Source organism: Atractosteus spatula, chromosome 4, assembly GCF_055471065.1.
Source record: "Atractosteus spatula isolate fAtrSpa1 chromosome 4, fAtrSpa1.hap1, whole genome shotgun sequence".
Taxonomy (NCBI): domain Eukaryota; kingdom Metazoa; phylum Chordata; class Actinopteri; order Semionotiformes; family Lepisosteidae; genus Atractosteus; species Atractosteus spatula.
The window spans coordinates 63,853,247-63,871,308 of NC_142709.1; the positions used below are offsets into that span (position 1 = coordinate 63,853,247).

General features: G+C 38.1%; 1 protein-coding gene across 1 annotated transcript in view; it reads left to right on the plus strand.

Moving 5' to 3' along the window:
• Positions 1 to 18,062, plus strand: part of rab6ba (RAB6B, member RAS oncogene family a) — a 90,159-nt gene that overhangs the window by 32,672 nt on the left and 39,425 nt on the right. The window contains exon 2 of the mRNA XM_088914699.1: positions 10,041 to 10,099. Coding sequence (XP_088770825.1) covers positions 10,041 to 10,099 — 59 coding nt within the window. The remainder of the gene's footprint in view (positions 1 to 10,040; positions 10,100 to 18,062) is intronic.

Here is an 18,062-nt window from a genome sequence, read left to right on the forward strand (position 1 = left end):
AAAGCCAATCTCTGACCCACTGGGACCTCCAAGCTGACTATATATACATTGTTTATTAAATTTAGAATTAATAAAATAAGTGCTTAGTTGTGAATCAGCATCCATTCTCTTTCATGAATATACCCATGCTGCCTTGGTAATTCACACTTTGTATAACTGGCTATAAAGGTCGGCCCAGTTTGTGTTCAGAGACTTTGAAATAGTGTTGTTTCTAGAAATCAAAGCAGATACTGGATAACAAACCATGGGAGACCTGACACAGCAGATGTGTACTAGCTATGTGGAAATAAATATGTACATTCGTGAGTTCCAAAGTAAAGCTAGAGAGGCAGTCAGACTGTTTATAAAAATATCGGTATTGTACGGCATAATAGTACACCTTAATTTTAATTACTTTGGTGATCTCATTTGTATAATACATATACAGTACATATACATATAATAGGTTTATTCCATGTTGAAAAGAGAAGAAAGAAAACACAACGTTTCGGCCGTGGAGCCTTCTTCAGGTGTGATCAGGTTCTTTCTTCTCTTTTCAGCAAGGAATAAACCTATTACTTGTTCCTTTGCAGCCTACGCATGCTGACGCAGCCACCCACCTGAACTACATATACATATTACATGAATAAATGTGTAATTGGTTTTACGTGGGAGATGTTTGAGAATTGACCCAGAACACATTCCTTCCTTTTCACTTGCGTTCTGTGGGGACTTCGTTTTTTAATGTATATGTATTTGAATGACATAGAACTCGGGAACGGGAGCCGTGTTAGTTCAGACGGCAAGGGCATCTAGCTCCTGCTCGGAAGGTCCCGGGTTCAATCGCAGGTAGGGGCAAGCGGTGTAGCTTGCTCTAATTCCTTCCAGACGGCTCCCAGGTCAACTCAGCCTGCTTTCCAAATGAGTACCGTGGGTTAATCCTTCCAGGGGTAATAGGCCAGCTGGAGTGTGATGCTGACCACATCACCTCCACCTCCAGTGTTGGAGGGTTGAGAAAGTGCTGGCCCTTGCCCCTCATTCCCCCATGGGCCCTTATGGCCTGAAAAGAGGACCTAACCTACCTACTCAGGAACGCATCTCCTGTATAAAATAAGAACTACCTGTGTGATAAGCATGTCATTTAGTGATTTAACTACCCATACTTTCATTGAAAAAAAGGTCTTTAGGCAATGTGAAGTTATTAAGGAGTTACTTCAATGCAGGTGTCTTCGTGTTTAACAGATTAATTTTTAATTTGTGGTGCCTAATTAATATTGGTCTTGCTACAGTTTTCCATCTATGAGCTAAAATAATTAAATCAGGCTTCTGCGAGGATAAAATGGTTTTGCCAGGATTAAGGTTCACCAAACAGAGATAAGCTGTTTTGACATATCTTTTCTTTTCTTTAGTCATTATTATTACACTTGATGAACTTGTAAATGGTGTTAATTGTTCACTGTTCTGTGAGGCTTTTTATTCATTTTTTGTTCTATAAAGGTGAGAGATGTAAGGAAAGGTGCAATGGCATTTGCAAAGAGAAATCTGCATACTAAGTGAGGGGAAATTGTGCTTTTCTTATGCAGTCATATAGATATAGATATTTGGGGGCGATTTGTACTGTACTTGTGTTGGAATTGCCGCTGAAGGAGATTCAAATTAGCTGCCATTTTCAGCACGGTATTACAATAGCATTAATCCATTAGGCAGCCCTCTAACCATTTTTATGGCGCCGGTATTGAGTTACTAGACATTCCCTTTTATTCTATTATCGGTATTTGTGCTGATGCGGACAATCCCCATAAGTCTTGCAAAGCATTTTTAGAATTATTCGTGGAGTTACCGTTGTAACAAAGCCTGATTGAACCCTAAGGGTCTTACTAAAGTGTGTTCTGCAGAAAAAAAAATGTTTAAAAAAAAAACAAACATATCTGACATTCCACAGATGGAGGCATTTTGTACGCAGACCGTAAACGATATTACAGCCCATGATTGCAACTGAGGGGCGAATAAAGTCATAATATGACAAGCCCTGCACCAGTGAGACCTGTTTTATGTTTTGCTTGGCCCGTTTTGTTTACAGTGGAAGTTCCTTGCTACAGGTACAGTAACTCAACATGGCTGGATGAGTCAGTGATCATATTGGCTGTGAAAGCCCTTCAGTCTTCTCCACTAACCTCTAGATCACTTTGCCATCCTGTTATTCAGCTGACTGAAGAGGCTCTTGGGCTAATGACTCTCTAATTGCCCTCATCATTGTTTATGCCCTGTTTCTCCTAAATGGGATTTGCAGGAAGCGGAGAATATGGGTGACAAGATGGACAGTTGAAACACAATATTCTTTCATTGAGACTGTTAAATAAAATGCAGCTATGCAGCTATCTCCATGGTTACTAAGATGGGAGAATTTTTCAATTATTTTTTTAAGAAATCGAGTGTTATGGCTGCTAGAGTCTGTCAACCTCTGTTAGAAACAAAGAAAATGTTTTTTTTAATAAAAAACATAACAACGCTATGTTTTTATTTTCTTGATAATAGGAAAATACATATTATTTTTAATGAACTAAACATTGTTGGATCAACACTAAAATACTAAAGTATTCTTTTATTTTTCCATCAGTCCATTTCTGATATCAAAACCTGAAAAAAGGTTAGGCCCACAGACATGAATATATTTAAAATAAACTATTAAATAGTATTAACACTTTATTTATTGTTATGCTGTGTTATATTTGTTGCTATTACGATGCATGGAAAGCTTCACATTCATATACAGTAAAATATCCCTCTGGCTTTGTTTTTCTTTGCTCTCCAGATGTTAGCCTGCAGAATAATTTAATAAATTAAAAAGACCATTAACTCTACAGAGTCTAATTACATTAGAGAAAATTGAAATAAGATAAATATTGATATTTATATTTTATGGTTTTGTTCATTATGATACAAATTGACAAGGACTGTAAAATTAACTTAAATATATGTCCACTACTGTTATTTTCCATTTGTTCCTAAATGATTAAACATCTCTTCTCACAAATTAAATTGTTGGTGAATTTGTCTTAAAATTCAGCAGTATTCTAAACACAGCAAAATCAGTAACTATTCAGTAAATCAGCAAAATCAGTAACTATTTTTCATTCAATAAATTAACAACACCTTTATAATGTGTGAATTGGTTTTAAAATCCATTTCTCATTAAACCTCATAAAAACCTAAAATGAAATCAACAATAACTACTACAAGCATGAAATCTCTAAAACGCTTGTAATATACTAAATATATTTAACACATCCAGTAAATTAAAGCTAGGTCTAAAATAAAAACAGTAACACAAAAACTAACAGCTGTTTGTCAGAGTTGTTTAAGTTAAGAAGAGAAAGTGTGAAAGGTGGTCAAACATTTTAGACAATTTCTCTTTATCTTTTTCGCACATGAGGTACAGTAGCAACAGTTCACATTGCTTGGTATGATTGAGTGCCTAATAATTTAATAACCATTTGAAAAAGAGCTTGTCTTGCTACAGAAATGAAAATGGGAATGTATTTGATGGGAAAAGAAAAAGGTCACTAAGAAATTCATAAAATTAAACATAAAATAAGCTTGAAGGTATACGGTAATCTAATCAGCTGTTTGATTCATTAATTAAAGACCTTCAGTGAGATTCTGTCTTTCAGATATGGGTGGCTAATGACAGTATTATGATAGATAATTATCTAATAAGCTCCCTTTGCATAGGAATTTATTACTAACAGGGGACAGTTAAAATTAGAAAAGGAGATCCATTAACATTATTTCCAAAAGAGAAATGATTACAGGATTTATTTTTAGGGAGCATTTGCAATACCTGATTTATACCCGTCGGCCTTGCTATTTTCAGCAGTAGAGAACGATACAAAAATGAGCATTTTCTCCTCAGGATCAAAATAAACGACTGAAGTGAAAAGCACAGTATTGAAGTATTCTTCCTGAATTAGGAAACTGACAAGGAATTATGCTTTTTTTTCCTAGTTAGGGTTCCCTTGTTTTACCTGAATCAAAGGCTTATCAAAGCTGCAGAACAAATTACGATATTAAAAGGTGATCATTCCAGTCTACCCATCGTATTGTAGGAATTGCCTGCATCTGCATTGAATTGGCCTTTGAACACCACTGGGATATGAATAGAAAAAACAAGGAAAACCTCGATTGAATGCAAAATAAGAGCATGTTTCCCTCAGGTGTTTGCTACAGAAAAAAAATGGAAAACATGCCTCAGGCTGAGGAAAGAGTTCAACATTAAATGGAATTTACTGTACGCAGAGGAGGCAGAAGTGTGACCAACCCTAGAAGCACCTTAAATAAACATCTACAGTATGAGCCCTGATGGTGTTCTACAGTACAACTTGAACTAAAGGAAATATAAAATGTTATTTATAAATTTTAACCTTTTTCAACAGTCCCTCTTGCTTTTGGTAATACCTAAACAATATCTAATACCTATTCGAAAATTATAGCACTTACTCTCAAAAAGACTGAAAAAACTGACCCAACTAATGAACTGATCAATTCCTGGGACCTCACCTATTGCTCTACCTGGGGGTTCATCTTGATGTGACAGTCTTCCAAAACAACTACACACGTCTTCATACTTTTTGTCTAACAGCAGCTTTCTTGTGAAGTGAGAATGAGACAGTTGTAGATACCCTTCTCATCTGACTTCAGCCACAATGAACGTTTGTGGGATGAGCTGGGATGATTTGTGCATCACATTAAACATGCACAGGCTGGTCCAGGCTTTACAAGAGGAATGAGCCAGAATCACAAGACATCATCCGCAACCTGGTATAGAGCATGTGTTGTACATGCTTTCAGTGGTGGACACACACTGCAACGGCTACAAGCCCTTGTGCTTTTGTGGAGAACTTTGTGAATCTGTTGCAGTTGTATGGCTGTTTATTTTGATGCTTAGTCCAATGAACATTATATGTGAAAAAATAAAAAATATACATTTTTTAAAGTATTAGGAATTCTGTCATGGAGGAATGTAATTGGTTATATTCCCAGAATTAAAATGAAATTTGCATTCCATGTTTTAGGAAGACTGGGGAGGGTAGTACCAGCAAAGAGGAGATACAGCTTATTTCTGGGGAACATTTAGCTGATGAACTACTAAGTAACAAGGAATAACATCTGCAACACTGCAGGTGGTTGTGTTATTGTGGAAGAGCTTCTCTGGTGATGATAAATTTATTTAGTTTTTTTCATTTTAATAAAGCAGGGATTAGGGAGACAGTCTTAGTGGCTGTCTGTTCAGGGTGCTATGAAAATCCTATGCTGTCTATTTGTCTTTGATCTGAATGATCTTTGGCCTAAGGGCATGTACATCACAGAAACATTTTAATTACCCACCTTGGTAGATGGCAAAGGAGGACCATCTGTGCTGAAAAGGCTTTCCTCTTTCCTTTTACTTTTTGTTGGTGTATTACATTATGTTACCACGTGACAGCGGCTGAGCAGACATCATTGCATTGACCAAACCCATAAACCATAACAGTGCAGCCCCATCTCTATGTGAAGCATTTACCACAGTTGGTGTTAGGATGAGGACGTCAAGGCAAGTACAAACATGACTGATACACCTAAGAGTTGCATGTAACTGTGTCATATTCTAAGCAGGGTTTTCAGTAGCCTAGTATCCACACTTAGTGTTGTAGGATTGATTAGCAGACTAGATAAGACTAAGGTTTCTGAGCTCTGATTTTTCACTTAAATGGCAGTTTCACAGGAGGATGAAGGAAATAAACTTCAACTGAATGGATCTAACTTTACATCAAAACAAGAACTAACTCCCTAGGAGAGGCCCAAGGCAGCTGGCTCTGGGATAGTACAGTAAAGCTAACTAATTAGTCTTCCTCTTCCACTGGCAAGAAAATGCTTCTAGCTCAGTGTGTGAGCTAAAGCTGCTTAATGTTCACATCTTTCTGAGGGCTGGCATGCAAAATGCAATGTAATTTGTTGTGAATATATAGTTCTTAACAAAATTATAATTAGGACATTTTAGCATTAAGAGGTGAACATCAAATAATTGTGGCTTTATGGTGGCTTTTAATGAAATAACATTGTCATTAACTTATAAAACTCACTATGAAAAAGCATATCTCACACAAGTCCTCATGCAGTAGATGTATTCCATGGATAGTGTTAAACAGTTTACATAATAAGGCTTTATTCTTGATAATTGATGTATGTGGGATAATCATTTGCTTAATTTGGATTCTTCTATGCTGGTCTTCATTTACGAAAAATGAGGGTTTATTTCATTTACAGATTATTTCAGAAAGAAATTTGTTGTAGTGGTTTGTTGTACACGAATATCATTGATATCGGTAAAAGAAAAGAGGGCTTCTACTTTTTCTCAAAAGCATTTGTTTCCCAGGCATTTGCTGAATTAGATCTATACAGTATATTTATTCACTGTGTATGAAACAGTCGTTCTCAGAGTTATTTCTCAATGACTTTGCATTTCTGACACAAACTATGTTACAGTATGAAGCTGACTTCCAGTAGACTTTGGTGCTTTTGTGAAGGCATGGCTGACACAAGATTATGGTTTGATTGAAAAAGGTTCTTTTTTTAAAAAATAACAGTTTTAATTGATATGACCCTTGTAAATGGAAGGTACGAGACCAAGAGCTGAGATCAATACTACTCATACAGTAAGCTTGAGCAACTCCAGAAAAAAATAATACAATTATGATAGATCGATCAGTTATTCATGGCATGTATTGCCATTCAATTAGTGTTACTCATAATTATTACAAACTAATTGCAGTGGTCTTAGGTGAAGTTGTTAACATTATTCAAGAATGATACATGTTGGCTTATATCAATAGATCAACAGAATAAACATAAATATTGTTGAAAATAAATTTGTTTACAGATAAAAATATCGGTTAATAGGTGGTTTAAAGTTGGTTAAAAATGATACTTATATTCTGAAGCTCTATTTTGAAAACAGCTGTGTATATCTGTTCAGAGAAACCACTGTATTTTGCAATGGTGTTATCAACTTTCACTTACTGTTTATGCTACCTTTAAAAAAAAAATACATATATAGTAAAAATGTGTACCTTTGTCATACTATAGTCCCAGGCAAACCATCCAATTAACTGAAGCATAAAACACATTAGCCATACTTTACCCAGATACCACATGAGAGCTAGTCCAGAATTAGCTTAGGCAGGAAACTGACTTTAATCAAAGGTGAATGTTTTTGCACATGCATGCCAGGCTGACACCTCCTCTGCAGATGCACCGTTGCCTAGAAAACAGAGTACATTTTGTGCTGACATTCTGCTGCTGATGGGTCTCTCGTTAGAGTTGGACAGTTTTTCTTCTTTTAAAGGATGTTCATCAGGTGTGGGTTGTGACTATATTTAGCAAGCGAGGATTTCAAATTTAATTTCAAAAGTGAGCAGCACAGTCCCTCCCCACAGTCTTTCTCTCCTTAGCAAGATAACATATGCATCAGACCTAACAGCTTGCATTCAGATGTGGACAGAGGAGAAAGGGACAGCAGTTTTGTGCGCATCTCTGTCAGGGGGGATGTGCCATTGAAAATCAACCAGAGAAAACCAGGGTGAAATTGACCCAGTCTTGTTGAGCAGGCCAGGCACAGAACAGCTACTGTATATTGAAATTATTCTTCCTAACAAGAGCCCATCAGGTAAAAGAGCAGCTGCCTAAATGACTGAAAGAGAGGACAGATGTGAACATCAGTCATCAACATTTCCCCATGGGTCACATTGATGAGGCTGCGTTTCAAATGCAACATGGGGGAGGAGAACGATATTCACAAGGTCTACTGTACACATGCATTTAAAATATACTCACATTTTGAAGAAGACCAGATGATTGTGGAGCAATGAAGACCTTGCGATGAAGCAGTTTGTTTGTGGGATAAAAAGTCTAAAAAATACGGCTCTGCATTTATTTGCAGGCTCTAATAAGGCCTTATGAGCCCTATTAATTTAAATCTTTTTCACCGTAAAAATTCAACTGACTCTTGTCTACAGGGAAATTTGCATTTAAATAACTTGCTTCAGGCATATCTCACACAACCGCCACTGGGCTGTCATAGCCCCCTTGCGCTCAGTAATCAATACTGCTGTGCATGTTCTTCTGCCAATTCTGAACAAGCCACCTGCACTTAAATCTGTAATTCAGATTAGGTGAATTGGCATTTCTTAATTAAGGAATATGTAACATAATGATGAAATCAAAACTATTGTGCTTGCAACATTCCATCAGTATTTTGATGCCAGCAACCATATCACTCTGCAACACACAACTGGCAACCCACTGAAGCTAAGCAGGTGTGAGCCTGGTCAGTACCTGGATGGGAGACCTCCTGGGAAAAACTAAGGTTGCTGCTGGAAGAGGTGTTAGTAGGGCCAGCAGGGGGTGCTCATCCTGCGGCCTATGTGGGTCCTAATGCCTCAGTATAGTGATGGGGACACTATACTGTAAACAGGCGCCGTCCTTTGGATGAGAAGTAAAACCGAGGTCCTGACTCTCTGTGGTCATTATAAATCCCAGGGCGTTTCTCGAAAAGAGTAGGGGTGTAACCCTGGCGTCCTGGCCAAGTTTCCCATTGGCCCTTACCAATCATGGCCTCCTAATAATCCCCATCTATGAATTGGCTTCATTACTCTGTCCTCCTCCCCAGTGATAGCTGATGTGTGGTAAGCGTTCTGGCGCACTATGGCTGCCGTCGCATCATCCAGGTGGATGCTGCACATTGGTGGTGGTGGAGGGGAGTCCCCATTACCTGTAAAGCGCTTTGAGTGGAGTGTCCAGAAAAGCGCTATATAAGTGTAAGCAATTATTATTATTATTATTTTAGAGAATACACTGAGTGCACAGATATACAATACCTACTTCACACAACATTGACATTCAATCTGAACACAGTGATTGAAGTGATCAAAAAGTAATAAAACAAATTAATATAGAAAACAACAGTAGGACTCACTATGGATTTGTGTATTGTGTGAATGAGAGCTGTACTAAAACTAGTCCACTGGGCTGTGAACTAGGTGGCTGTTTTTATGTACTGATCAGTGGAATGAGTGGGAAGAAGATCCTCTTAAGTCAATGAAAAGAAAACCGTGAGAATGATTTGAAATATTTTAGTCCTTATCCTTGGTTCAAGACCACCAAAATGCATTCTAGTGTAGGCAGATTCATGGGAAATGACTACGTAGACCTCCCTATTGTAGTATTGCTATGTAAATTATGGTAGACCCATAGCACACAGTCACCCTGACATTAGCTTTCATTTTCATAATGCTCATAAAACCGTGAAGGAAATAGAAAAACACCTTGCAGTGCAGTAGTAATCAGAGTTTTGGGTGTCCCATGTTGTGAGAGTTATAGATTTATGGGAAGTTCTGAAATGAATTGGGTTTCTAGAAACATCCAAGGTCCAGTGTAATCATAACCGTGACTAATTTTTATTACCTATAGGACATATTGTTTTTTTTTACATTTTGACTTATTTTATAATCTTTTTAAATCTAAATGATTAAAAAAAATACTTCCTTTTATCACACTTTTAGGGGAGGAGGCTTGTAAGTACACCGTTTATTTTGGTTAATATAGTATTGCAGATATTAAAAGTAAGTAATTGGAGAATACAGTGCCCTGGTGTGTCTTGGGGCGTTACAATCTGATATGAATGACTTATATGCTGTACAATCATTTAAAGCCTTCCTCAGTCAAATATAAGAAATTATTTTTGTGCTTAAGAAGTAAAATATAGAACCACAAAATGAAGTATCTTTCCTGATTAAATCAATCATTTGTATTGATTTATGGTGTTGGGCATTTTGTGAAAATAGCTAGAGTACCTGATAAGGGCCTCAGGGGTGACAGCAGTGTCCTACCCAGGATTTAAAACCACAATCTTCTGCTTACAAGTCCAGAAGTGTTAACATTTATTGCATTGAATGTGTAGACAAATACAGCTGTGTGTTTAATTGAAACAATGCCGTCTGTAACCTGTTTTTTGTGTTTCCTTGCAGTCGGAAAGACGTCTCTGATAACACGATTCATGTATGACAGCTTTGACAACACATATCAGGTAATTTTTCCTTACTTCTTATGCTCAATGTAAAGTAGTAAAAATTTCATTTTGTACTAATTAAATATCATCTTCTGTTTTAACATTTAACTCATCTACAGATTTCCCTTTATCTTCTGTTGGAAGTATTTTAAATACATACATGCTTTTATGTTATTTTAAACTAGAGATACAGTAACTTGACTTGAGACCAGTCTATTTGACTTCTGACCTCAACATCACCAACCAATAATAAAACCACTAAAGCTTGAAGTCCCTGAGACTAAATGGTGAACCTGGAACCTCCTTGGAATACCAGCATGTGAGGCAGGTTGGGGGAAGCCTACTGCTTAAATTCATTTCGTGTTATTCTCTGGGCTTTACAAGCGCTCGAAAGCTGCTTCAGCAGGAAGGTCTTTGCATGTACGTATCCCATGCATTTCTCTTGCTAAAGGAGAAGGGCAGTGTTTAGACAAAGCGACTTACAAACTCAAGATTTATTTCCTTTCATCCTGAAAACAGCTTCAAATAATATATATCTGGTGTAAACAGGAAGCAGAGTTGAGTGTGATTTTCACTGAATGTCTGCACTGGAGATCCCACTGATCTAAGTTCATAGGTAAGTAGGTAAGTAGTAAGATCTAAGTAGGTATTTTCCAGCACAGCAGCCAAATCGGAGGGAACAAAACAATAAAGAAACTGCCAAAATAAGTGGGACTTCTCAGACTTTTTAATACATATTTGTGCTTACTGTATATAGACATTTATAGAGTGTGTGTTTGTATATATGTACAGTAGGAATTTGTGTTAATATAAAGGAGTGTAACTGGAATTTTCACCGGGGTCTGAGGTTGAAATACTGTGCCTCCCTGGGCCTTAATCACAGAGTCAGAAATTACAGAACTCATATGGCAAGCAAAGCACTTGAACAGACATGCACACTGATCAACCTGCAAGGCTCCTACCCCCACAGTAGAGCCCACAGTATTATACATACAGTAAGTAGTGACTTTTCCATTTAAACCCTACCATTGTTGTATAATTTGCTCTAAGTGTTAATACAAGAAATAAACAACAAAGCATTGTTTATGTCCCTTGTTGTGCATTGAGAAAATAAGCCCGACTCTAATTAGGAGGGTTGTTTGTTTCTAAAGGGTCTTAACACTGTCATCTACACCTTGGAGTTTCCTGTCAGATCAGGTTCTTGTACCTGAATGTTATCTGCGTTCCTTGACATTAATTAAGATCTTTTGCCAGCGATAATCCCCTGAGAGTTTGTGTTGCTTCTTTGAGGAAGTGCAAACTGTCCAGATTCATTAACTTGACAGCCTTACTTGTAAAACAAGTCAAAAACTGTACGGCTCCTTCGGAACGGGAAAGAGTTCAGCAAATTCCCTCACGGCGATGTGAAGGTTAAGCAGCATATAATAATTTGTTCCAGTAAATAGATTTATTTCCTCTTATTTGGGACAATGTACTATTCATTTAAAAATAACAAACTACAAATAGGGAGTATATAATACAGATCTTTTAAACTCCCTACTATCTCTCTACTGTCACTCATGCAAAATCTAATCTAGTTGCAGGTTTTATTTTGATATTAATAGAATTATACTCTCCAAATACAGGTTTGCAAAAGCACAAATTACATTATCTCAGTCCTACATATTGTACATACCCCTTTATCTTAATAATGATGGAGAAATTCTGTCTTTCATTACCTAACATAATAAACATAATGATACTATTACAGCTGTAGGTGACTAGGAAATGTCTCTAAAAGTAACACCTGGCAGTGAAAACATTACCATCTTCAAAGCAGAGGGGAGCTTTGCTGAGATGTAGGGGCTCCTCTGATATACCTTGGTTTACCTAGGCTCAAGGATCTCAGCAGCTGGTGATTGTAGCCATGAAATCAAAAGAAAGCTTGCTTCTTGGGAGGAAATCTGGATAAGATATTAAAGTGCAAAGATATTACATTGTCAACAAAGATCCGTATAGTGAAAGCTGTGGTCTTCCCTGTAGTAACATATGGATGGGAGAGTTGGACGGTAAGTAAGGCTGTGCGTCAGAAAATCGATACGTTTGAACTGTGGTGTTGGAGAAAATTGCTGAGAGCTCCTTGGACTGCACGAAGATCAAATCAGTCAATACGCAGGGAAATAAACACAGATTTTTCATTGGAAGGAATGATAGTAAAATTAAAACTCACATACTTTGGCCATATAATGCGAAGACAGGATTCACTGGAGAAGACTCTGATGGTGGGAAACATTGAAGGGAAAAGAAGAAGGGGGTGGCAGAGGTTAAGACGGATAGATAGTGTCACGGAAGCCGGGGGCTAGCCGTGGAGAGAGACCGGTGAGACGGGAGGGCCCTATGCGTAGTGGCAGGAACGGCGCAAACATGGGGGTGCGGTCCGGGCTCAAGGCAGAGTCGGGGGATGAGACGTAAGCCCTCAGGTAGCAGACGTGGGGCGACCTGGTGAGGCGAACCTCTCGACAACCGATCCCAATGCCGAGCCAGGAGGATAGGGAGACCCGGAAATATAAAGCCCCAGACAACAGGACACACCGGAAGAACAAGTAAGGCACAGGGAAACTAGGAAAAGGACAGAGCCCTCTAGATGTTCAGAGCTCAGAGAAGCAGTTGTTGACGGACAGGCCTGGCATGCTAAAGCCCATGAGGTCATGAAGAGTCAGACTCGACTAAACACACACACCTAGTTAAATAAGTTGTGGATAAAAGGTTGTCCATGAACAGTCCAGAAACACACTGTATGAGATCACATTAAGACTAAAGGAAGAGAAGAAGCAGAGAGGACAAGAGAGAGAAGAGAGGAGAGAAAGAAGGAGAAAGAGAGGAGTTGGAAACTTGAAGCTCACACCAGGGGAGAGCCACTACTTCATGATCATCCAAACAAAACCTGACCGGAGCTACGGATTTGATCCTTGCTAGAGAGAGCTTGCTATTCTGTCTTTTTTAGAGAACTTGGGTTTCCTAATTAAAAGATACCTTGGTTAAAGGTGGTCTTTCCTGCTTGTGGGTGCATTTTTAGAATAGGGAAACATGCTCCCATTTATTTTAAGGCATACATGTTTGCAGAGAGAGAGAGATTAAACTGTTATATTGCATTTATTAAGAATGCAGCTTATCTTTTATTTTGGCTTCTGTAGGCATTATTTAAGAGTTCAATACGTAGTAGCGGTCTTGGGTTTTCTGGGTGATTATGATGTTAGGCCTCTGAAACGCCTTAACATACTGTAAATGTAGTGACTTGTATGTTGTGTTGTGTGTAGTTTAGTGTTTGTATTGTCATTGATAATAAATATTTGTTTAACCACATGTGCTTGGATTATAACTCTTTTCACCAAAACTGTGAGAACAAAGAACTCACGTGCCTCTAATTATATAACCAGTATATTCTGGATAAATCACTTAGAAGTTGGGGGTTTACTTGTTTTACTCGGTCAATACTGATATTCACCAGTTTCGAAACCCCCTTTTTGTAATAATACTAGTATTTTTGGGGGGATGTAAAGTGGTGACACCTACTTGTCTACTGTGCCCAGGGAATGCAACACTTAGCAGCTATACAAAAGTGCTGGGAGAAGGTCACTCACTGATGTCATGACTAGGTCCTTAAGTCCATTGCAGACACAATCTGAAAAGGGACTGGAGGCAGCAGGCATTAAAGTCCCACCACAGAATCCTTCACTTTTAATAGAGCTGGATAACAGCTGAGGCAAACATCCAGACCAACTACAGATCTCCTTGTAACTGCCAACAACTGGCACATGATGGTAGACTTGACACGGCAGTTTAACGTCACTGAGCGCATCAGAAATACGATTGTTTGGCCAGACATTGTACTGGTCTCAGGCACAATGAAACAGGTCATCATGCATGAGCTGACAGTGCCTTGACAGAATTGCTTGGAGGAAGAGAATGGCAGGAAGATGACTATTAGGAACTGGCCAGTGATTGCGAGTGGCAGGACTGGAAGACCAGTTGTGTGCCCATTGCTGAAGGGGATTTTGTATGTTAGGCATGTCATGGGCAAACAGGAGAAGAACCTGTAAGGTCACAAACGTGCTGCAGAGAAAGCATCCAAGGGTCTCTGGATCAGAAGGAGTGACCCTTACTGCCAATAGGCCAAAAGCTGAGGTGTGATCACTCCCAGCTGGTTCACCTGGGAGAGGGTGTCTGATGTTGAAAGGCCCAAAAGACCCCAGCTGGGAGTGATATGGTGTCAAGGAGTATTTAGAGAAGTAAATGCTAAATCTCTAAGGACTTTATTCCTTGATCTGGCCTCCTTTCCAAATTTTGTTCACTCAGCAACTTCTTTCCATTAAATTTCCATTAGGTGCCCTGAAGTAACGTGAACATCAAAGTTTTTCCAGTGAGCTGAGGAAAGGGGACTAGATTAAAAAGAAGTGATAACCTATTCAGTATTCGTAATTTTTTTTTTAGTTTACATATAGGATCTTTCCATCTTTCCGTTGCGGCTAAAGAAGCAGGTAGTTTCCTGCATGTCTGTCGCTGCAAAATTAAATGATTAGTGATTCAGTAATTAAGCATTAGCCAGCTAATTTGCACATTGAATAATAATCCAGTTAATGGAGGCAATAACGCAAGTTCTGGTGGAAGACAAATCCCCCTTTTCCATCATGCACACACATTGCCACATTACCGTAAGTACGAGTCAGGCTTGCCTCCCTTGTGATCACTGCTCAGCAGCCCTCCACCATCTGCATTCCAATGTCATTGCGCCAGCCTCTTGGTTCGCTGTATTTGGAGGAGGCCAGGCACCTCATTATATAGCCAGCTGTTATTCCCTTGGCCAAGCAGGGTAAAGCCAAAGACTTTACTTAACACATTTACTAAGACTAATACAGGGCTGCTTTGAAACTCTTTGAATTTTATTGTATAGTTACGGCACGGACACATTTTTCTCAGTTCTCAACTACTACACCCTGGTATACAGGGGTACAAACCATGAGGTCTCTAGAATAGAGAATGCATGAGGATATAAGAAGTACACAAAAAAATATACTGTATAATGTTTGACAAAGGAAGCTGACATGTTAATAAACATGCACCTCAATGCTGATGATAGTGGAATTTGTTGTGTGCCAGGCATTGTATTTGTAAACTCATTTCTGCCGCACTCTGAGATCTTTGTGCGTCATTTGGACAGAAATGATGGCTGTCTGCCAAAGTCTGTCACAGCACAGTACATCACATTGCTTGAGAGATTGACACAGCACAGCATTTTCAATATTCCCAATACTTATTTGTTGTGTTTTTATTGCTTCTCAGACTATAAACCAATTTTTTTTGTGCAAATACAGCCAGGTGCATACTCGTGTATATCCGGTTGCATAGCATTTCACTGGTATGAAGTAAGCTGCTCCAGGGTACAGAAGCAGTATTCCATGCTGTTTTGGGTTTACAGCCCTCGAGTTGCAAGCCCACAGCTCTTACCGCTATTTCATACATCTGCCAAAGAATGCACGCCTTTGATACACCACTTGGAGGCGCCACATACATGAAACCTTAATGGTTTATATTTAGAACCTTTATTTTGCCTTTGAGGAGAGACGCTTTTAGTTTTGTTTAATGTACATAGATAAGCACAGCTATCCACAGGGTGGACAACTGTTTCTTTCATGTGATAAGCAGGTTTAAAGGTTTATTTTTTGCAGCTTTCTAGATCCCTTGTGTGTTCAAAACAAAAAAGAAAAACATTTTTGTTTTAAATAGAATTTCACAATCTTAAATGTTTCTAAGGCAAACAAAAATGTCAAATATGACAAGTGTGGAGAATGGTGTAACTAAAAAAGTAGAGGTTTGTTATTCATTGGAGTGGTTTAACACATTTGCCTGCTTCGTTATCAAATAAAATTATAGGGTGACTAACAGGAGGAGACCACCGGTCTCATCTTGCTCAGTTGATTATTAGTAGTTTCTGATGGTTTAAATGTTTTATCCTTTTTCCAAAGCCATCTGGAGGTTTTCATCTGGCTGCTTGTTTTCAACAGCATGGTGAACTCAGCAGACAGCGATCAGATGGGCAGGTATAGATGACAACAGTGTGTTGCCCTAAATATCATCAGGCTTGTCTGTTGAGGTGACAAATCTGCACACCTGGCAAACAAGAGGCATTGAACGTGAAAGTACATCACGGTTCAGAATGATTTAGAAGTCCCTCTGGGGATATCTAGTCTCTCCAGAAACAGTCAGTTATTTATCTGTACAGGTCTATGCCCTGGTGAACCTAATAGCTAAACAGGAATAATAATATCAGCCTGTGAGTTAAGAAATGGGCAGGGAGTGCTCATGTTGCACTTTGAATTTTACCCTTTTTTTTCCTTGGTCGGTTCAGTATGCTGATCTTCAGTGTATTGAACTGATACAGTATAAGATAATATTCATAATAATATTAATATGCCTAGTTACAGTGGCTTTTCTTTACTGGGCTATCAAAGACAATATGGAGTCTTCTGTAAAATGTGTCTGCTGTATAAAAGTAGCAGATCCAACACTGTTTAACAATATACATCAATGTAATACTGTATTCTTAAAAAAAGTGTTCTGCAGAGATATTTTCTTCTTTTCTATAACAAGTAGAATTTCCATCTGGTGGATGGGTGAAATTTTAATACCATTTAAGTATTAATTGGCCAAGTATTTAAGTATTAATGCCATTTATACTATTAATGCCATTGTATACTTCCTCTTGACCCTGCCAATAGGAGAATGTATTGTCATTAACTTCTGGAGCTAATTACAGATCCTGAAAATGCCATTAATAAAGTGCAAATTTCCATGCTATTATTAAATATTTATTTTTATGTTTTTCCCTTACACAAACAAATAAATTGAGAAAAACACGTTTTAATATATAATATATAAGGTCTCAATATATTAGTTGAATTGAAAGTTAATGAAGTTGATATATTTTGGAGCTTCATCAACTTAATAACACAGCATTGAATGAGTGAAATATGTTAGTCAGAAGGCATTGCCACTTGGACGCTTCCTGTGTCAGTTATTCCTGCTGCCATTATTTGGACGTCTGCATTAAATCTTCGTTGTGTTAAGTATAAGTTGGGTTGATAACCTTATGTAACTCTGGTAAAAAGAAAAATACCAGTAAAACTTCTGAGAAAAGTATGGCGGATTTGTGACCTTCATTTCCGTTTTGTTGAGATTACAGACATTCCAGATTTGGGTAGGTTACATGGATTGTATTTGTTGGCTATAGCACAGAGTCCAAACACCAGGCATCATAATGTACTGTATACTGTATACAGAACAGACGTTTTCTCCTCAGACGTTGAGATTTTAATGTCATTTACTTTTCTGTAGCTCCTTCAGTGACAGTTAGCCGTGTAACTAATAGGAAAGGCCTTTCTGGGAGGACTCCTGAGGCCTCCAGACATTAATTAACAACTATACACAGCAGCAAATCCATAACGTTAGTGTTGCATGGTTAATGTTGTCACTGCACATGTGTTCTGATTCAAAGGCACAAAGGAGGTTTGTGAATTATGTCTATAAAAGTTGTGGGCCAGATTTCTCACCATTGTAGATCATGATTATAGATGTAAATGGTGCGAAAAACTGGATACATCAATCTTGTCTCATCTATAATCTGCTCAGTAGGTTGTATTTTTCCATGTCTCTTGCTTCTAAATGGACCAACATTCATGGTCTACCATGCGTTTTGTGGAGTGGAATCTTTTTTAATTTTAATTTTTTTGCTGGTTTGCATTCAGTAAGATTGGAATTGTTGCTGTTATAAGATATTGCCAGTGTTTGTCTTACTGTTTTGCATTGTAGTTAACAGATTTTCTGATTATGATAACTTTTTTTTCTGAATAGGATGTGCAAATGAAAAATGTGCTCTTTTATTCATTGTGAAGACCATAGAGAGATATAGACATAAACCTGTTTTTTATTTAATGTAAGTGGATTT